The sequence below is a fragment of the Nelumbo nucifera genome, chromosome 4 (genome assembly GCF_055504915.1).
Source record: "Nelumbo nucifera cultivar China Antique chromosome 4, China Antique-T2T, whole genome shotgun sequence".
NCBI lineage: Eukaryota > Viridiplantae > Streptophyta > Magnoliopsida > Proteales > Nelumbonaceae > Nelumbo > Nelumbo nucifera.
The window spans coordinates 77,896,177-77,918,239 of NC_142652.1; the positions used below are offsets into that span (position 1 = coordinate 77,896,177).

The window sequence follows — 22,063 nt, forward strand, 5'->3', positions numbered from 1 at the left end:
AGTTTCAGGTCTTGGGTTTTGGAAATGGCAACCATAGAGAAGCCTCACTCCCATATTGATTTAGAAGAAGGAGGTCATCGTTGTTTTGTTGTAGCAAGCAACGCAAAGAGTGAGGGAAGCATCTGCTTCTCCGTTGCTAAGATTGTGGCATTCCCAGTTCGGTTCCACTACCGGTGGGTCGTATGAAGAGCATAGGTTCTTCAACGTGTTTGATCTCAAGATTGGGGGACTTCGGGCCACCACCAGAATTGTTCAACGTAGATTTGTAAAGTGGTGCACCAGAAATTATGTGCATTCAGTTAAAGTGGACAAGGAATGCAGGGTTTGTCATTTGAGATCGAAATAGTACTAATGAGGAATCTGAAATTCCTATTGAATCTAGGTTTTTCTTGCAAGGATGATTTGGCCACTGATCATAAGAAATGCATGGATGCTTGGCTCAAGATAAGGGAAATAAGTAAAAACTCTGGGGAGGGAGTTGAAACGATGGAGGGATGAACTGTTAGGTTGTCTTGGCACCTCTAGTTATTAGTTTTTGGAGAATAAGATGAATAGTATTTTGTGGTATTTTAATGAATCTATATCTGAATTAATAGATATAAGGGCATAATAGGTATTTAAAAAAATAAACGCATTAGGTCGGCACTTTCCGAATACTACTTAAAGTGAAAAGATAGGGGAGGATGTTATGATTGTCAGAAAACTTGGGGGAGGTTTTTATATTTTACCCTTATTATTATATTAAATAGACGGTGATAACATGAATTTAACTGGTCATCGTTGCCTTCAAATAAAAAAAAAGCTGGTCATCGTTGAATGAGAACATTGATCAAAGTATTTATGCTTGCAATACACAATTGTGTTTCAACAATCAATACTCGGTTTTATTCTTTTGGAGTCGGTTAATTCGTAGATAGATGCCAGTTGCCGACAAAAAAACAAAAAAAAAAAAGGAAATGGTACCCTTATCTCAACAATCAATTCGAGGATGGGTACCCTATCCCTATATTTTTTTTTTTTTTGAAAATGGTACCCTTATCTCTCAGTAATTAATGTTTCAATGACCCTAAAAATGGATACAGGTTCACAGTATCGACACGTATCGCCCAAAACCCCACTGATACGCCCCTATAGTTGAGTGTATCAAAAGTCTGACCGATTCGGAGGATGAAGAAGACCTAAACCAGCCCCCCTGAACCGATTTTAGAAAAAAAAAAAGAAAACTAAAAACAAATAGTATCGATTCACCCGATACCCCCTTGAACCTTGCTTTGAACCATGTAAAGCACGGAACATAGTTGAGGGATAGTTCCTTAGTCCTTACGTATCAAAACTCTCTAGTAATCTATCAAACCAAACACTCACAATACAACAAAATTAGCAAACCTGCTCCCCAATTATAACAATAACAGACGCAATGGAAGTGACAACTTGGATTGATTTTGAAGTGTTACAAGTATCCTTGGGTTATCCAAATATCCAATTCCCTTGATGTGAAATGCACCATAATTACTCAAACCAAATCTAATATACAGTGGCAGTCAACAAATGAAATTACATCCCCCATCACTTGTAGACGTGATTATAATAATTTTTTAATCCCCAGATGGTTCTAATGATCCAACCCACCCTCCCTCTCTTCCTAATAAGAGGAAAAATGGAAATGTAAATGCCAGAAAGAACTCGACCGTAAACTATGCCTCATAACCCCCTAAAATTGGGAAAAAATGAGGATCCCCCTCCCCCGGTACCATACGACGTAAAACAAAATTTTAATAGATACAAAGAAGAGGCATCCAAACTAATGTTTGTTTTACAGGAGCAACAAGATCGTGTCTATTGCCCGCAATGAATAATTTATCCGAGGAAGGCTGGGTCGCATCACCCAATGACACTGAATTAGGATGTGTGCCTAGGTATAGGAATGCCACATTCTTTGCTTCCCATTGATGGATGGGGGAACCCGACACTCAAAAGACACCCCGCTTTCACTTCTCTTGAATATGCATGTCGTCTTTTTTTCAAAGAGGATTGCCAACCAGAAAGATACTTATCATTCCTCTCGTTCAGACAAGAATCAGATAATTCAAGGATGGACCACAATCATCGCACTGAATAAGGTTCCGACCCAGTAACATTGGCACCATTTATGGCCATCTCTGATGTGCTGTTACTATTGGAGGGTATCAATGGGCAATCCTCTCCACTCGATTGTCTAGAGCCTGAATTGTTGGGCAAATAATTGGAACAGCTCCTTGGAACTGCATGTTCCTTGTCAACATTTGTTTCTTCATCTGAGCTGCTGTCATTTCCCTCGGAGGTCCGTGCAGTAACATGGATTGTAGTTGTAACTTTATTCCGGGGCAGAGATGCATGATTCAATGTTGCAGAGGCTGCAGCAGTGTCACTGTCTTTCAATTTTCTATCTACCCTAGGGTTCTTTGTCAGTTCAATCTCCTCTTTAGAAATAAATTTCCGTTTCGATCTTAGGGAGGAATCTGCAGTTCTGGTTTCACATGTCGAAGTCTCTATTTTAATCCTAGACGGTGGATTGTAATCTTCTTCTTCATCGTCATCATCATAGTCAACCAGTCTACCAGATCCCGGTCTACAAAACAAAGACAAACAAATGAAACATGACAGAATGATATTGGAAAAGATGACCATCGAAACTCCTTTTAAGAGCTTGCAATACCTTAACAATGAATAGCTGACACTCGCTCCATTTGCTAAGACCGGTTGGCTTTGTTGGCCATGGGCATTTGACATGCGAGCAGATGCAGTATCTTCTTCATCACTGTCAAATAGCAGGGCTCGGTCAAAATAAAATTCCAAATAGAAATGGCTTTATCGTATCAGAAGTGTAGTATCAACCTGTCGTTGAAATAATCCTCTTCTTCTTTCTCAAGAGCCCGCTCGTCTATTCGCTTTCTTGGGTCAACCACGTTAGTAGCACCTCTAGTTTCACAAGTCTCTAGAGACTGGTAAGTGCAAAATGTCAGATAACAAGAGTTCTTGAATACAAAGCTGCTCTATCAAATACACGCAAACTAGCTGGTAACAAATATTTCCGGATAAAACTTGTACAAGTGAGAGAGAGAACAAAGAGATCTACCTGCTCATATTTAATTTTCAGTGCTTGAACAGATCCAAAGTACTCGAATTTTCCTAGCTGATTCCAGAAAGTATCAACTATGTATATGATTAAGGTTTGAAGATTCTCCTGTAAAAAAAAAAAAAAAAAAAAAAGATATAGCTGATCAAAAAGAACTTGCATTTATGGTTTTAACCAACAAAAAGCCTGAAGAGGGAGAACAACCTTTCGGATATACTCAAAAAGATCCAGAATTGCAGAATTGAGAAGATTGTATCGATTTCCATTACTAATAAAAGCTTCTATAATTGGTTTTAGAAGATTATTCTTGACAATATGCTGAAGGAGATGGTCATCCTGCAAGTCAATTCATAGGCATTATTAACCAAAGTGTATAAGAAAGTCTGCTCCAGGAAAAGAAAAGGAAATATATCATGGCTCACTGTAATTACTTCTAATGAATAAAAGAAATATTATTTTTTGGGTGGGTGAATTTTCGGAAGTCCTGACTCTTTTTGATTCCTTGGGTAGTGTTGATATTGATAATTCTAAACCCAACTTATGAATTTCACTCGTTTTTTTATTTTTTCTTTTGCATCTTTCTTTGAGAAGCTTTCTGGGGAGACTTCTTCTCAATTGGTATTCAAAATGAAGGCAAAGAGAGACACTGTAAAACTAGGGCCATTTTCTTTGTGGAGCTTTATTCCCGACTGAGATGTGAATCACATGCTAACTAATAGTTACCAGCAAGAGGATACAAGACCAAAGAAAGCTATTACAATCACAAGATTGGTACCATTTTCTATCCATTCATTCAGTATTAGGTTACAGTGGCAACCCAACGAGTAAGGATTAGCTGAACGCGATGGCTGTTCAGCGGGCTGTGGAATCAATGATAATTTTCCACGCCAGTAATAAAATACATGGGACCTGTACCTCTCACAGTGGGGCCCATGAATTTATTACTGGCATGGAACATTTTCATTGGTTCCACAGCCCACTGAACATTTTCACAGTGGGGCCCATGTATATTCAACTTCTTTCAAGCTTAAACCACTCACATTTCGGGAAATAATAGTGCGCATAAATCGAACAGCAGCGACGACTAGGTACTTTTCTCTTCTGCAAGTAAGAAATAAGACTCTTTCTATGACATTATTGACAAGAAAACTGGACCTACAAACAGAACAGAACATCTTATCAAAAGCTTCACATCAGGATAAAAAAATCAACATATCAATTTTAAATAGTGAATAGTGAAAGGAAATAAAAATTACTTTATCCTGTATGGATGATGAAGAACACAAAAGCAGAGCAGTTCACAAATGTTTGACAAGATTTCCGGCTTTGTTGCAGTTTGATTTACAGTCATTTCACCAGAACCAGTTGATTTGCCAATACCCCTTGGAGGGCATGATAATGTTACAAGATCGATTAGATGATCCAAATGTTTCTCATAGAAAATCTCTATGATTGAGTCTCTCTGCAACAAAATGAAAGGATAAAAACAAAAGTCAATACACAACAATGGGTATTATGAATACAACAGCATTATCATACGTAAAAATAAAAATGGAGATTACTTATATGTTCTTACATGCCAATTCACTGGTAAGATTTTCCAGCAATTCAGACCAGAAAACATTTTCAAATACAAATGAACATTCAATGTCCTACCTGCAGGTAAAAACTCCAATAGATACCATATGCACAATACCATATAAACAATATATACATACAACTATGCCATGTAAGAATTAAGATGCCATGCAATTACAAAGAGAAAAATACCCAATGCATGAGACAGTTCAGTCTTTTTTTTTTTGGTAATAGAAGAAAAAAATTTATTTAAAATAAAAACGAGTACAAAGGAAGGTGACCAGTGGTCAACCGAGGAAAGAAAAAACAGAAAAACACCCTACTTCTCCAAGATCCTGCCCACTGAGAAACAAGATTTGCACCCCCCAACACAAAGACTTCACCACACCAACCAATAAAATACCCCAATTAAAACAAAAAGAAGAGTATACCAAATAACACCTTACAAATAAAACCATCACAACTGTTTTCATTCAAGATCTGATTGTACAGTGAAAAGAAGAGAAGAGAAAGGAAAGAGAGGAGAAGAGAACAAATGTTTTAGAGTGCCAAAATCTGGGCTGGCAGCGCTCCATGCTTTATTTATACTAGGCTGATAAAATATAAGCACTAAAATTACAGTTCTACACCTGGTGGCCCACACTATTTAAAGAATATAAAGACTCAAAGAAAAGAACATCCTAACATCGTGCAAAGACTCTGAGACCTGAACGGTTGTAATATTTTTCTGACTGCTAAATTTTCTTTCCACATTTGGCTTCTTGAAAATCTCCCTAGTCTTTTGTCCCTCATTTATTCTTTTCAGTTCCAAAATTACATTTCTCTCAAACACCTTGGAAGACAATAACTTTCCCTCCTCTCTATAAACCACTCCAAAACCTTTAACATCACTTTATTCTTTTGAGCCATATCTAAATTTGAGTTGATATCCATCTTTACAAGATCATTCAAATTTCCTTTCCCCTGATGCTTAGGCATTGGGAATCTTTCTTCCAACTCCCTAAACAACATTCTTCAATTGAACCATCCTCCTTTCCTTCTTTTTCATCAGCTGAAACCTCATTCACATAGTGCAGAGACCTAGTACAGTACCCTGTTTTTCTTTTACAAGTCCCCTTGTTGTCAACATTCCTTCTCTAAATCTGGCTCAGAAACCCTTCTTTCAATTTCATTTTCAGCCAAAGCCTTGTCAATGCTTTCTTTGTTTATCACCAAGACTCAAAACCAAATTGGAGTTCAATCCACTGTTGAAAATCACATGACTCATATCTGAGTCAACAGAAACACTCCCAGGCCTGATACTCATTGTGCACTTCAGAAATCATTCCTATTTCACACTTCTGTAATCTCTCCAGCTCCTGCAATCTTCTCCCTAACAGGACTCTTCTCGTCCCTAGACAAAATTTATCCTTATCTGTGCAAGATTTCTCAAACTCACTTCTTTGCTTTGCCATGCAACCTTAAGACCCTCCAAAGTTTTGGTCGTGAGAAAAACCTTTCTCCCTCTCCTTTGCCATTTGATCAGTAACCCCTCTAGATCGCTCAGTCAATCCCAACTTATCAGTACCATTGTGCCAAAATAGCCAGCTAAAAAGGATTATAATCAATTGCTATATATTTTGTTTATCAAACTGAAAACTGCTACATCAGCAAAAATAAATTGTCTATGCTGATAATGACAGGTCTTCGTTTCAAAAACAAAGATATGCATGATGACAAACACCTCTGTAATAACAAAACTAAACATGCAATGAAATAAGGCCTTAGTGGAAGCCCCCAAAATCCAACACGATAAATTATGTTTACCAATAGATAAATTTGATAACTACAATTTCAAGAAAACACTTAAAACTCGAGGCTTTTATTCAAAAACATAGCACCAAAAGGGCAGCAGAAGCCACTCCTTTGGCACCATTCAAAATGTCAAATAATACAACAACTGCCTCCAAAGTCCAGTCTAATTATGGATGATTGCAATAACGTTTTATTCTTAACCACAATCAGCTCTGTCTTTTCTGCTGGCCTTCTACATCAAAAGAAGAAATAAGTAGAGAAAGGTTTGGTAAGTTTTTCGTTGAAATTAAATACAATAAAATTCTTGAAAGAGGAAAGATTTGCATCCAGAAAAAAATGGAAGTATGATAGTGTTGGAGGTAACAGTCAGAAAAAAACACAAACAATTCTCACAAAAACACTAAACAGGGTTTTAAAGCACAACTAAAGTGTAAGGAGTTCCTACAATCTGATGAGGCACATGACTGAACAGTGGTGACAGGTGGGAAAAAGAAAACAAAAGAAAAACATACTATAGAACAATATACAAATCTAAATTCTGAAAGAATTGAAATATTCCAAACAGCCTTTTAGTTCATTCGGTTAGCATTAATAGCATAGATTGTAGTCTTGTGACTTAGCATAGCTTTGATTAATGAATTAAATTTCAATTATCAAAAAAGAAAGACGTTTTTCACACAGCATTCACCAAAAATAACATAACAAAATAAATTCTTATATTTTGCACAGAAACACGCTCCTTATTAGCATTTAAATAGGCTGACAGGCTAACCCTTCCACTTATAAAGAAATTTGAAATCAATCTAACTAACTATAAACAGAGAACAAAAGTTACACAAGAACACAAAGTATCATTGCACCTGAGATCCAGATAATGTGTACGGGTCCAATAAACTGCGAAGAATTTCAAGAAACTGGCAATGCATATCCTCACCAAAATCTGTTATCAAACCATTAACCTGCAGGTAAATTGAAGGCGATATAATTAATGAAATCATGGTGTAAAATAGCAAATATCCTCATACTTCCTAAGAAAGTTTTTCAATTCCAACACCAGGGCTTTAAAAGCGCAAGGCGCACGCCTTTATGAAGCAAGGCGCAAAAATACAAAAAAAAAAATTGCTAAAAATAAAAAAAAGCTAAAAAATGCAAAAAAAAATGCAAAAAAAATCAAAAAATATAAAACATAATATTAATAAAAATATAAACTTAAATTTTAAAATAAATGTTTTAAAAGCCTATTATCTAAAAATAAAATACATAAACATAATATGTAAAGCATATTCAAATGAGAATTTAAAAATGAAATCAAATATATAAAACATTTTCAAGCATATAAAACCCACAATCTCTTTTTTTTCTCAATTACATTACGTCAAGTAGCTAATGTGACATATTACATTCCTAATTCTATGACCCGCCTTTGTGCCACGCTCCTCGAGGCAAGCACAAACAAGTCCATATTAGGGTCTTAAATTCTTAGTTTTCACACAAAAAAAATAATGATTGTATAGCTTTAATTGCTTTTTAAGAAGATATTTTATTAGGATGAATGAATGGACAACATTACCAAATAGGGGGTTCACGAGGGGCATGGCCTTGTTTCGGCTGGCCTAACATGGACTTGTTTGGACTGGCCTTGAGGGGCGTGGTACAGGGGTCCAGGGCCGGAGCCTCCGGCCCAACCACTAGACTCAAAAAAAGGAAAAAGCATCAAATTTTCGGAAGGCGCACGCCTGGTCTGAGGCGCAAGGCGCACTAGGCGTGCGCCTTTTGAAAGGGCTACGCCTAGAGTAGAGATCACTAATTGCATATTTAGTCGAGTTTCTTGTGAAGGAAAGAGGGGGAAGATGAAGATTTCAGCAGTAGAGAAGAAAGGAGAAGAAGAAGAGAGTAGGAAGTCAACCAAGATTGTGAAAAAAAATCAACCCTAGCTGCCCCCCTCTCATTATATTTATACTTAACTTAAAAAGATGAGATATTACAAGGATGCCCTTAGTAGGGTGGCTACTAAAAGCTGAACAGTCACAACTTAAAAAACATAAACTAATGGGCCAAAAGCCCAACAACTTCCTAACTAAATAAAAACAAACCAGACCAACTCAACACTCCCCCTCAAGTTGGGAGTAAATGTCACACATTCCCAACTTGCGTAGATCATGCTCTGCTTGTATTTTGCAACACCTTTTGTGAGAACATCAGCAAGCTGCAGATCAGAAGCAATGTATGGAAGGCAAAGTTCTCCAGAAGTTACCCTTTCTCTGATAAAATGTCTATCCACTTCAATGTGCTTAGTTCGGTCATGCTGGACTGGGTTATGGGCAATGTTAATTGCTGCCTGGTTATCACAGTATAGCATCATAGGTTCTTCTGCTTGTACACCAATTTCTTCTAACAGGGAACGGATCCAAGGAAGTTCTGAAACTCCATGTGCCATGGCCCTGTATTCGGCTTCAGCACTTGATCTTGCCACCACTGTTTGTTTCTTACTCTTCCATGAGACAAGGTTACCCCCAACTAGGGTGCACACTCCTGAAGTTGATCTCCTGTCATCAAGGCATCCTGCCCGGGTGTCCCTTCAGATAAGCAAGAATCCTGTCAACTGCCTCCCAATGATGGACTCGTAGAGCATGCATGTATTGACTTACTACACTTACTGCATAGGAGATGTATGGTCTTGTCATACACAAGTATAGCAGCCGACCCACAAGTCTCTGATATCTCCCAATGCCCTTTATTGGTTCACCTTCTGATGCATTGATTTTATGGTTCTGATCAATAGGGGTGTTGATTGCCTTTGTTCCAAGCTTCCTTGTCTCTTGAAGAAGATCCAAGACATACTTCCTTTGTGAGATAAAAATTCTATGTTTTGATCGTGCAACTTCAATGCCTAAGAAGTATCTCACTTCTCCAAGATCCTTAATTTCAAATTCTTTATGTAGGTTCTTTTTCAGACTATCAATCTCACTCAGATCATTCCCGATGACAACAATATCATCCACATAAACAATTAGGACTGACACCAAAGATCCCCTTCACTTCACAAACAAGGTGTGATCGGATTGAGTCTGAGTGTAGCCAAAAGCAATCAAGGCCTGTTTGAATCTGTCAAACCATGCTCTGGGAGATTGTTTCAAGCCACAAAGTGACTTCTAAAGCCTGCATACCTTTCCCTTTTCAATATCATTGTAAAAGCCAATAGGAATATCCATATACACTTCTTCTTGCAGATCCCCATTTAGGAAAGCATTCTTCACATCAAGTTGAAACAAGGCCAAGAGTATGAAGCAGCAAGAGAAAAAAGTATCCGAACGGAGGTCATCTTTGCAATTGGCGCAAAGGTCTCTAAGTAATCAATGCCATAGGTCTGTGTGTACCCTTTTGCAACAAGTCTTGCCTTGTACCTTTCTATACTTCCATCTGCCTTATATTTTACTGTGTAAACCCATCTGCATCCAACTGTCTCCTTGCCTTCTGGTAGATCCACAATGTCCCATGTCTGATTCTTAATCAAAGCTGCCATCTCTTCCTGCATAGTTGTCTTCCACTTAGGTTTGGAGAGAGCCTCACTAACACCCTTGGGTATAGACACTGAATCAAGAGATGAGAGAAAAGCACGGTAGGAAGGAAAAAGTCCACTGAAGGATAAGTACTGTGAAATACAATGAGCAGTACACTTTCTCTTCCCTTTTCTGAGAGCAATAGGAAGATCGAAGTTATCTGTAACATGGTTAGTAGAATCAATGGGAACTGAAACAATAGCGGGATCAAGAGGAATACCTGAATCCATGTCAGCTGAATCTAGAGTCTCCAAGGAATCACCAGGAAGTGATGTGAGTTATGTTGTAGTGGAATCAACCTCCCTGTGAAGTCTCTATCGTGAGTAATGCTGAGAAGCAAGACGCAAAGGAGGTGGTAAGGTAGGTGACACAGCAGGAGGGTCAAGCACAGGAGTAGACATAGGGACTAGAACTGGAAGAGGAATAGATTGTTGACTCACTTCCCCAAAACACTCCCCCTGAGAAGGATTCTTTGAGAAGAAGTACATGGATTCAAAAAAAGTGACATCCATGGTAACATATCGGCTCCCAGAGACTGGATCATAGCAGCAGTTCCCTTTCTGATTCTCTGCATATCCAAGGAAGACACACTTCTTTGCCTTGGGATCAAGCTTCGAGCGATGAGAACCAAGGATATGTGCAAAGCAGACACATCCAAAAACCCTGAGAGGAATATGAAACATCTCCCCTTGAGGAAAAAGAAGACTGAATGGGGTGTTGAATCCAAGTATACGAGATGGCACCCTGTTAATCAGATATACTATTATGAGAACTGCATCACCCCAAAACCGAACTGGAACTGTAGATGTGATCATCATGCTTCTTGCAGTCTCAACAATGTGTTTGTTCTTCCTTTTTGCAACACCATTCTGTTGTGGACTGTAGGGGCAACTGCTCTGATGAACAACACCATATTCTAACAGGTATGAGGCAAGATGTCTTTCAAAATATTCCCTGGCATTATCAGATCTGAACACATTTATTCTTGTTCCAAACTGTGTTAGTACCATCTAATGAAATTGCCTCACCAAGGACGGTACCTCATTGCGGGATCTCATCAAGTAAATCCAAGAGTATCGTGAGAAATCATCCACAAATAAGAGAAAATAGCAATAGCCTCCCATAGAAGGAACATGGCAAGGGCCCCACACATCCGAATGAATAACATCAAAAGAAGAACATCTTTTATTACTAGGTTTAAATGAATGTCTACAATGCTTTCCAAGTTGACAACCTTCACACTCCAGACTTGACAAACTAACAGACTCAAAAAGTGTTGGAAACAAAAAACTCAAAGAAGAAAACGACAAATGACCCAAACGATTATGCCAAAGCATAATTTGACTCACAGACCCTGACTCACTATCCCTGTTGACATGATGACTCTGATGAGAAGGAGGTACATCCAGGAGGTAGATTCCATTCACTTCACGACCACTCCCAATCATCCTCTTTGAATCCAAATCTTGCAAAATACAATCACCAGGAGAAAAAATTACTAAGCAGTTCAGGTTCTTAATCAAACTACTAACAGATAACAAATTAGTGCTCAATCTCGGAACTTGAAGGATAGAGGGTAGAGAAATAGAATCACTAATCTTGACAGATCCCTTCCCAGCAATAGGAACATGGAATCCATCAGCTGTGGAGACCCTATCTCTACCAGAACAGAGCTGGTAAGTTGAAAAAATAGTAGAGCTCTGGGTCATGTGCTCTGAGGCTCCAGAATCTACAATCTAAGGAGGTCCCTCCTTACTTGAAGTAGAAACATAATTTGCAGTGACGTGTGAACTACCTATGTGAGCAAAGGAAGTAGAGTGGACTCCACCAGTGCCACCTGTACCTTGTTGTCCGCTTGCAGCTGAACTGGAACTGGCTGTATCCCGCTGGTTCAGAAGTAACCCATACCTCTCAAGTTCGGCCCTTACTGCAACAGCTGCAACAGACTCCAGAGCAGTTGTAATAGGAGGGGCCAGAATGTCACCACTAACTGCCATGTGTGCATTTCCCTTCTTATTTTTCAATCTAGTCGGCACAAGATTTGGGTGAAGCTTCCAGCAAGTATCTCTTGTAAGTTTAGGCTTCTTACAGTAGTCACAGATCAGATCTCTTTTATCTTCCTTCTCGATGTCACTACCACTTTGTTTAGGTTTCACAGCTCCTACCATTGCAAACTGATCAAAAATAAGGTTTTTCATCATCACATCTCTCCTGCACTCCTCCCCTGACACAAAGGCATATGCTTGGGAGAGAGTAACATTGTCCCTGGAAAGGAAATGTTTGGCACAAGAAATACAAGGAAAATGGAGGGGATGGAGTTCGTGCAAGCAGGTCAGTGGAGGAGATCCTTGAAGATAGAAGCAAAAAATCTCCTGTTCGAAGAGATGAGAATCAAGGGGAAGGTAAGCCTGAAGGTAAGGGAAGCGAAAAAGGGTACAATATTGCTGGAAGGACTAGAAGTGATCGAGTGGCTAAGAAAGTTCATAGCTGGAGCCTGTTCAAAAGGTAAGCAGATAAACTGGCAGGATTTTAGTACACTAGAAGGGAGAAGATATGTGGTTGAATGTAAGAGGAATAGAAAGAGGTTCTTCATAGCTTTGGCTGAATTCTTTGGTAAGGGACAAAGGCAACTGGTGTGTCTACCAGCAGGAAAACAGAACCAAGGCTGGGGGGAAGTTGGCTGATTGCTCAAAGAGTTCTTAGCTCAAAGAGTAGCAAATGAGAAAAAAGCCTCCATAAGGGAGGAGAAGGCTTATCTCAGTAACAACAGGATACAACAAGGGCCAGTGGTCATGGCAAAAACAAAAGGCCTTTGCAGAATGGTGGGAGGTCTAGAGAGAGAGGAGTGGGATAGTAAGTTTGTGATACAAGCCAAGGAAAAGGTTAATGATTGGAGGAGGGTAGCTGACTTATTGGCAACCAGGTTGAAGTTGAAGTGTTTTCATAGTAACCCCCTTCGATAACTATAAAGCCATCCTAGATCCATTAGAGAATGATTTGGAAATATTAGCTATCAATGTTCAGGCTAAGTTCGGATCATTCACAGTCTTCAAATGGAATCCAACATCCAACTCCAAGGATTTTTTTGTTGAAGATGGTGTGGTGGTGCGTGTAATAGGCTTGCCATTCCATCTATGGAAACAAGAAATAGCAGAGTCTATAGCTGTGTTGTGTGGAGGAATCTTGAAAGGTGCTTTCTAGGGCGATCTCTATTCAGTAGCAATCCTGCTAAATGGTGTGAAGCCAGAAGAAATTCCACGAAAGGTATAGGTACGAACAGAGGGGAGCTTTGTCTCTGTGTGGTTAGCTTCTTCCATTGAAGCAGGGCTGTGGAAGGAGGCTCGTTTGGTAGGAGGGGAGGAGGAAGAAGAAGCACTACGTGGCCATGTAAGATTGGGTAATTCAAATGGGAAGGGATGTTTCACTAAAAAGGGCCAACAAATTCTGGGAAGCCAAAAATTTTGGGGCAGTTGGAAGGTCAAACCTGGAGAAAGCAAGAAGAGGTTATGACAAAGGGCAGATCATTTGCGCAGGTGGTGTCAGGGGAAAAAGACAAAAAGTTTCTAGTGTTGAAAGGGAGAAGGCTGAACTAGCAATTTCAGACAGGGAAGGTTGCTGGTTCGACCATTAAGACAAGGGGGCGTGACTCTTTAAGTGGTCACGTGGGACGAAAAGAAGGGCCCAATCGAGTGGATCCCAGTTATGGTGGGCCGGAGAAGGCTTCTCAAGTAAAGGAGTTGGGCTACTATAGTCTTGAGCCCAAGGCCCATTATAAGACAGATGGGCCGAGGGTCACGTCAAGTAAACACGTGACTGGGAGGAGGGATGAGTTGATAGACGAGATAAAGCGTCTATCTTCTTCAACCCCGAACCCTTCCTCTCGACCGAACAGATCAGGCGCAAAAAAGTCTGAAGACTCGCAGTCTCGAGGCTCTCTACAGTGGGCCCCTTCCAACCTGGCGAACCGTCTCTCACCAGATAGGCACAACCCGAGATACCTGAAGCCAAGTGATGAGAACAGAACAGGGCTTGAAGATTGGTTGAGTGAACAAAACAGCAATGACGATTCTGATAGAGACGAAACGCCAAGTCTGGGAAGTTTGTCTTCGAAAAGCAACAAGGATCTTCTTGAAACAGAAAGTTTGTATACAGAGTTGTTGTTTTTAGAGGAAGAGACTGAAGAGGCAGGTGGCGGAAAGACTGGATTGGTGAAGAAATTGCTTCTAAAGCTGTGAAAACTCCTCCCTTCGTCGAGGGAGCTGACTCTGAGTCTAATGAATTACAAGATGTTGGTGGAGAGGGACAAGAATCGGCCGTGAGGATGAATGCGGGTACTCCAGTGTCGGAAACACAGAGAAAGGTTTTCCAAGTGGGTAGGTCATCAGAAAGTGATTCTTTCACCATGTCTACTTCACAACCTTGTCCAAAAAGGGGAACGGCTTTAAAACCATTTGCCGACTGTCAGCAAGTCATTTCTAGTGATTCTAGTCCTACCCCCGTTCTTTCAGGTATGGGTGTCAATTCTGTTTTAGGTACTGACTTGTTTGCTATGCCTGTAACAGATATCCTAGCTTCCCATCCAGGAGTTTCTGATGCAAGAGAGAGGGTGATAGTGGAAGGAGGAGAGAGGGTGATAGTGGAAGGAGGAGAGAGGGGGAGGCGGATAGAATTTGGGAGATGATCTGTACAATGATGGAGGAACAAAATAAAAAGAAAGGACTCGTAGAAAGATGTTGTAGCCAAAATAAGTGTGAGAAGGGTAAAATTCTTTCTCAAACATTGGCTGGAAAGGATGGAGAAATTGGGAAGGGGGGGAAAAGAGGAACAAATAAGAAAAAAAGATCTGAAGTGGAAAGGCTAATTTCAGACATTGAGGGGGATTTAGAATTCAGTGGTAGAAGGGATAGGAGGAAGGGCCTAAAATGAGAAGAATATGGTCTCTTATTGGGTTCCTTTGCTATTTTGTATCGATGAAAATTATTAGCTAGAATGTAAGAGGGTTAGGGAGTGCAAGGAAGAGAAGGGCGATCAAAGACCTACTCCGAAGGGAAAAACCTGATATTGTGCTGTTACAAGAATCCAAACTGATGGAATTAGATGGGAGATGGGTTAGGAGTTTTTAGAGGTCTAGATGTTTAGGTTGGAGCTCGTCTCCTTCTTGGGGAGCTTCGGGGGGGATTGTAACACTGTGGAGGGAGGATGTGGTGGAAGTAGTGGAGAATTGATAGGCAGATTCTCAGTTTCTATTAAGTGCAAGAATGTAGAGAATGGGTGTGTATGGGTTTTAACCAATGTTTATGGCCCTAATTCCTATAGAGAGAGGAATGAGATGTGGGAGGAACTATATGCAATCAAGGGGCTATGGGATGGTCCTTGGTGCCTGGGCGGGGATTTTAACGTCATTAGATTCTCTGATGAAACCAATAATCCCCAACAGGTAATCTCAACAAGCATGAGGAAATTTAATGGTTTTATTGAACATTGTGAACTAAAGGAAATACCTCTGTTACAAGCCAGTTACACTTGGTCCAACCTTCAGGAAACCCCTTTGTGCTCGAAGTTGGATAGATTCCTTTTTAACCTTGCCTGGGAGAATAGTTTGGAAAACTTGGTTGCTAGGGCATTACCCAGGGTCACCTCCGATCACTGTCCTATCCAAATAGGAACTGAATCTTTTCCTATAGGACCCAAACCTTTTAGATTCGAAATTATGTGGCTTACCCATCCAAATTTTGTGAAAAAAGTGAAGGAGTGGTGGGGTGAGGAGGAGAGGGGGGTAAGATGGAAGGGGATCAAGTTCCATAAGAAATTAAAAAGTTTGAGAGCTAAAATAAAAGAGTGGAATAGAGATCAGTTTGGTAGAATTGAGGAGCAAAAATTGGGCCTAATCTCTCAAATAGAGAATTTGGATATAAAGGAATCTCACAATGGGTTGACCGAGGAGGACAAAGAGCTAAGGAGACAATTAAAAAAAGAGTTGGAAGAAGTGTTATTGAGGGAAGAAATCAGTCGGAGACAAAAATCTAGACACAAGTTGATTAAGCAAGGCGATGGGAACACTAGATTCTTCCATGATTTGGCAAATGGGAGACGAAGAAAGAATTTTGTGACCAAGCTAGAGATAGGAGAGGAGTTGATTACCAACCAGGATAACATAGCCAGAAAATTTGTGGACCACTTCAAATCGATTTATAGAAGGCCTTTGAGTGAGAGAACAGTCATGGAAAGGGTGGATTGGCCAAGAATTGATGAAGAAATGGCAAGGTGGTTGGAAAGGGATTTCGAGGAAGAAGAGATTAAGAAAGTTGTCTTTCTAATGGATAGATCCAAGGCTCCGGGTCCAGATGGCTTTACAATGGGTTTTTATCAAGACTGTTGGGAGGTGTTGAAAGAGGATCAAGCTGAAGTCTTTAAGGAATTTGCGGACAATCACACTATATAAGCCCTGGAATTAATGCCACCTTTTTGGCCTTGATACCTAAGAAGAATGATGCCAACCACCCAAAAGATTATAGGCCTATTAGTCCGGTGACAAGCATCTATAAAATTCTGGCTAAAGTGCTCTCATTGAGGATCAAAACAGTCCTCCCTACCATCATTAGTGAAACTCAGGGGGCTTTCATTCAAGGGCGACAAATAACAGACCAGATTCTAATTGCGAATGAGTGTGTGGAGGAAATGAAAAGGTCTAGTAGGAAAGGATTCATTTGTAAATTGGATCTTGAAAAGGCCTATGATTTGGTGGACTAGGAGTTTCTATTAGAGGTTATGCGAAATTGTGGATTTGGGGACAAGTGGTGTAGTTGGATCTTTGGGTGTATCAGTACTTGTCACTACTCTATTCTGGTAATGGTACGGTGAAGGATTTTTTTCCAGCTTACAGGGGTGTCAAGCAAGGGGATCCACTTTCACCCTTCCTTTTTACCTTAGTAGCTGATGTGATTAGTAGGATCATTACTAAGGCTGACAGCGAAGATGCCATTAGAGGTTGGAGAATAGAGAGACACCAAGTCCCCGTCACCCACCTTCAGTTTGTAGACAACCTAATGATTTTTTGTGAAGGAGGTCTTAGTGAAAAGGTAGCAAACCTAAAGGAGCTAATAAAAGGATTTGAAAGTGTCTCTAATTTGAGAATAAATCTGGAAAAGAGTTGCGTAGCAGGTATAAATTTGGAGGTAGGGGAGGTCGAGGCTATTGCAGAGTGTCTTGAGTGTTCCACCTCTGCTTGGCCTATGCCATATTTAGGGCTTCCTTTAGGGGAAAATCCTAGGGAGAGTAGATTTTGGACCCCAGTGTTAGAAAAGTTTGAGAAGAGATTAGTCTCATGGAAGAGGAACTATATCTCTTTAGGAGGAAGAATTACCCTAATAAGAGCTACCTTGGCTAACTTACCCACCTATTATTTGTCTGTCTTTAGGATACCAGTTAGGGAAGCTAGGAAGCTGGAGAAGTTGATGAGAGACTTCTTATGGGAGCCAGGACAAGAGAGAAAGGATCATTTGATTAATTGGGAAATTGTCTGCAGAAGTAAAGAAGAGGGGGGTTTGGGAATTGGGAGGGTAACTAGAAAGAATCAAGCTCTATTAGGGAAATGGTTGTGGAGATGGCCTTTGGAAAGAGAGAGACTGTGGCATGAGGTGGTGGGAAGCATTCATGGGAGGTCAGAGAATGGATGGGATGCAGTTGTATCGAGGCAAGCTAACCTAGCAGCACTTTGGAAGGCTATTCACAACACCCTTCCTCAATTCCTCAATTTGATCAGGTATGAAGTTTGTTCTGGCAACTCTATCCTTTTTTGGAAGGATATTTGGGTAGGAGACTCACCGTTAAAGGATTTGTTCCCCTCGCTTTTTTCTATTTCTTTGTAAAAAAAAGAGGTGGTCTCAAAATTTGTCTCACCTTTGGGGACACCCTTAGATCCTACTTGGGATTTTGGGTTTCGTAGAGGACTTAGGGATGCTGAAATTGAGTCTCTTTCTTTGTTGCTTGGGTGTCTCAATCAGGTTTGTTTGGATCCCTCCAAGCCAGATAAGAGGGTTTGGACTCCTAGACCCAATGGAACCTTCACTTGTGCTTCTTTTTTCAAGTCCATCTCTCAACTTCCTACTCACCATCCCTTTCCGTCAAAAGAAATTTGGTGTAAGCCAGTCCCCCTAAAAATTATGGCTTTTTGTTGGGAAGTTTTCCATGGGAATGTAAACACTTTAGACAACCTACAAAAGAGAAGACCTTTTCTTTGTATTTCGCCTAATTGGTGTATCCTCTGTAGAGCTCACGGTGAGGATTGTTACCATTTATTAGTATCTTGTCCCTTTTCTACAGACCTTTGGGCTTGGCTACTTTCGTTGTTTGGGGGTAGTTGGAGTCTACCAGCAGAAGTTCACATGCTCTTCAACCATTCTACCTTTTATTGGCCTACAAAAATAGGGAGAATTATGTGGAGATGTGCTCGTGCTGCCTTGACTTGGACTCTTTGGGAGGAAAGGAATCTCAGAATTTTTCAAGATAAGGAAAGGAACGGCCAAGATTTGAAAGACTGTCTGTTAAACAGGGCAATACATTGGCTGAAGACCTTGGAAATCTTTCATCAATTCTCCTTTAATGACATTTGGAGAAATTGGTCAGCAATAGCAAGGTGTTCATCTTTAAAGGCCAAATCAATTACAAGTTGGTCTCCCCCACCCGAAGGCTCAATTAAGTTGAACTTTGACGGAAGCAGCATGGGTAATCCAGGATTATCCGGAGTGGGGGTGCTTTGAGAAATGAGAAGGGAGAGATTTTGTTGCTCTACTCAGGTCCTTTGGGAATTGGGAATTCCATCAGGGCAGAACTTTTAGCTGCTGTACAAGGGGTCCAATTTGCAAACCAGCTGCGGGTACAACATCTAATAATCGAAGGGGATTCCAAAGTGGTGGTGGGTTGGTTAAAAAATTCTGAAGAGGCTATGTGGCGATACAAGAATGAAATGAAGAAATTTAGTTGGTTGACAAGGAATATGTTGGTCACTGTACAGTGGGTGGGGAGATCAGCAAACACCTTGTCAGATGTGTTAGCTAAGCAAGGGGTAAATAGGGAAGAATTATTTTGGGCTCAGTTGTGATTCTTGTTTTTCTTTCCTAGTTTACTTGTAAGTTTCAAGGAGGGGCTGCAGCTCGCGCCTCTCGTTGGGATGTTGTATGAACTCACTCTAATTTGCTTATGAATCAATAAACTTATTATTATTCATCAAAAAAAAACATTGTCCCTGGAAAGAAGGTGTTGTCGTGCAATATCATACTCAGGATTAAGGCCAGCAAGGAATTCAAACACCCTATACTTCTCTAGATGTTTCTGATAGGTAGCTACATCCTTAGTGGTTTCCCAAGCAAATGTCTCTAAATGGTCAATCTCTTGCCACATGGTTTTAAGGACTGGAAAATAGGCTGCAACAAATCTATCTCCCTGCCTTGTAGCAATAATCTGATTTGTCAATTGATAAGCCCTAGCAACATTCTCCTCTGTGAATAGGTTTCTGCAACCCCATCCCATATTTCCTTAGTTGTATTTGTCCATAAAAAATTTTTACTTATATGTGGCAACATGGAATTACACAACCAAAGTCATCACCATATAATTCTCCTGTACCCACCGGGAGTTGCTAGTTTCGGGTTTCACCTCTTCACCAGTGATATACCCTAATTTCCCACGAGCACCAATGGCCATTTTTGCAGATTGTGACCATTCTAAGTAATTTGCACCATCGAACCTAACTGTAGTAATGGTCCCACCCCCGAAAGGGTCTCCAGCACCTCCTCCCACTGGTCCCATTTCACTCCTGGGCTTATTTTCAACTCTGTGGCCCTCCATGCTTCTCAAAAAAGGTAAAGAAAGAAACTGAAATTTGCAGCAAGATCAAACAAAACACCTTTTGGAACCAACAACACCTTTCTAATGTCCTAGACTTTCTTCCCACAAAAGATTCCTTTTCTGTGGGACGGGAGAAGAGAGAGAAGAGGCAGCCACCCTCTCTAGAAGCCTCCAAATCAGGCAAGACTTGAATCGCCCCTTACAAAAAACTTCAAGGAACCCTAAAAAATTTGGGCACCACTTCCTAGGTCAAAATTGAAGAGTCCAACAGAAACATGACTCTTTCCCTTTCTCAAGTTTTTCCTGATTTTGATGAGAAACCCTAGACCAGCTACAGGGCACACAGATCCACCAAAAAAATCCAAAAACTGAGCTTCGATCAGCCTCTTAAATCACCATGCAGTCGGTCGATCTAGGGCTGCATGAGAGAACAACTTCAAGGAACCTTCGGCCTGCTCTGGTACCAAGTAGAGATCACTAATTGTAGATTTAGTCGAGTTTCTTGTGAAGGAAAGAGGGGGAAGATGAAGATTTCAGCAGTAGAGAAGAAAGGAGAAGAGAGTAGGAAGTCAACCAGGATTGTGAAAAAAATCAACCCTAGCCGCCCCCCTCTCATTATATTTATACTTAACTTAAAAAGATGAGATATTACAAGGATGCCCTTAGTAGGGCGACTACTAAAAGCTGAACAGTCACAACTTAAAAAACATAAACTAATGGGCCTAAAGCCCAACAACTTCCTAACTAAATAAAAACAAACCAGACCAACTCAACATCTAGGACCTGGGCGAGGTGCCTACCCTACAATGCGCCTCGTCTGTGTGCCTAAGTGCGCCTTTTAAATCACTGGCCAACACATTCCTAATGGTTTGGCTTTTTTTTAATCTTTTTCTTTATCAGCAACAAGGAGATTACCTTAGATAACATACAACAAAACTATGAGTAAACAGAAACCATTGTAAGCAGCAAAAGTGAAACTTAAGATCATACCAACCCATTGAATATGGGTTCCCTTGTACAGCATGTACAAAAGTATATAACCAAAGTGGAAAAGAGAAAAGCCATCAACATGCCCCCAGCAAGGTTGTTGGTAATCAAGTAGCAGGATCTTTTTTTTTTATCAGCAAATCAAGTAGCAGGATCTTGGAATTGAATAATAACTAATAAGATTCAAAAACTTATATACAAAAGCAACCAAAAACATAAATAAATGGGAAAGAGTTTAAGCCATTATAGGAGCAACAACACCTTCAATTACACCTCTTTATAATACAAAATTAATTAGTGAAAGTTTGGATGAGCAATGTAATGATGAATAGTGGAAAAGGGAAGGTGGAAATTTCAGTAGACACAACTCAACTAAACCATATCAAAACAAATATTATAACAGAGGAGACACAAGTGGTGATCACTAATACACAACCTCGCCTACACATAAGGGAAGGTAGATCATTGGCACAGCCAAGGAATACCTTGCTCCATTGGGTATATAAGTGAATCCATTTCAATTTCATCATCATCATCCATGCCTTAAACCAAATATACAGGGAGTTCTTTCAATTTCATATTAGCAGAAAATATCTTTGATCTGTAAATTATTAAAAAGGTCATTCTCCTAGCTATTATAAATTCTCTTTTCTAACACACTTGGGTTATTGTTTTCATTGACAACCCCATAAACATACCAACTAACAAATCAATAGATATCCAGTTCAACCCAACAACACCATCAAACACCAGTTTTTGCTAAGCAAAACTAGAATTCCATGGTTTGAAACATCAGAATCTGATTCTTATTTGATACTATTGCAATAAGTTGTAATGAAATATATGTCAGTATATACTTAAATATTCTTATATTTGTGCATTGTCTTTGATAATTTTCATTTTTAAATATATAGTTCATTTCCATTTATTTAGAAAATTTTCAAAAAGGAATCTCAAAAGAGATAAGTAAATACAAGGCAACAAACTCAAAAATACCAGAAGCCCAAGAAGAAGGCTGCCCTCCTGTCGAATAGCATATGTCCTGAGAAGGTTTGGATCCTGATTCAGGAAAAGTATAAGGATGTCTGTCCTGCACTCCCAGTAAAATGACGAGATTATTACTAGGACTACTCCCATGAATAGTTAAGGAAATATTTAGCATAATAAAGGACCTAAGTATATG

At 39.9% G+C, this 22,063-nt stretch overlaps 1 protein-coding gene across 3 annotated transcripts in view; it reads right to left on the minus strand.

The window, feature by feature from the left end:
• Positions 1-1,397: 1,397 nt before the first annotated feature.
• The window catches only part of LOC104605094 (uncharacterized), a 54,002-nt gene continuing 33,336 nt past the window's right edge, over positions 1,398-22,063 (minus strand). For all 3 annotated transcript variants that reach the window (XM_088902762.1, XM_088902761.1, XM_088902763.1), the window contains 9 exons: positions 21,877-21,970; positions 7,348-7,446; positions 4,372-4,577; positions 4,156-4,270; positions 3,320-3,451; positions 3,116-3,223; positions 2,875-2,981; positions 2,696-2,797; positions 1,398-2,608 (listed from right to left, as the gene is read on the minus strand). In XM_088902762.1, coding sequence (XP_088758888.1) covers positions 2,104-2,608; positions 2,696-2,797; positions 2,875-2,981; positions 3,116-3,223; positions 3,320-3,451; positions 4,156-4,270; positions 4,372-4,577; positions 7,348-7,446; positions 21,877-21,970 — 1,468 coding nt within the window. In that variant the 3' untranslated portion in view covers positions 1,398-2,103. The remainder of the gene's footprint in view (positions 2,609-2,695; positions 2,798-2,874; positions 2,982-3,115; positions 3,224-3,319; positions 3,452-4,155; positions 4,271-4,371; positions 4,578-7,347; positions 7,447-21,876; positions 21,971-22,063) is intronic.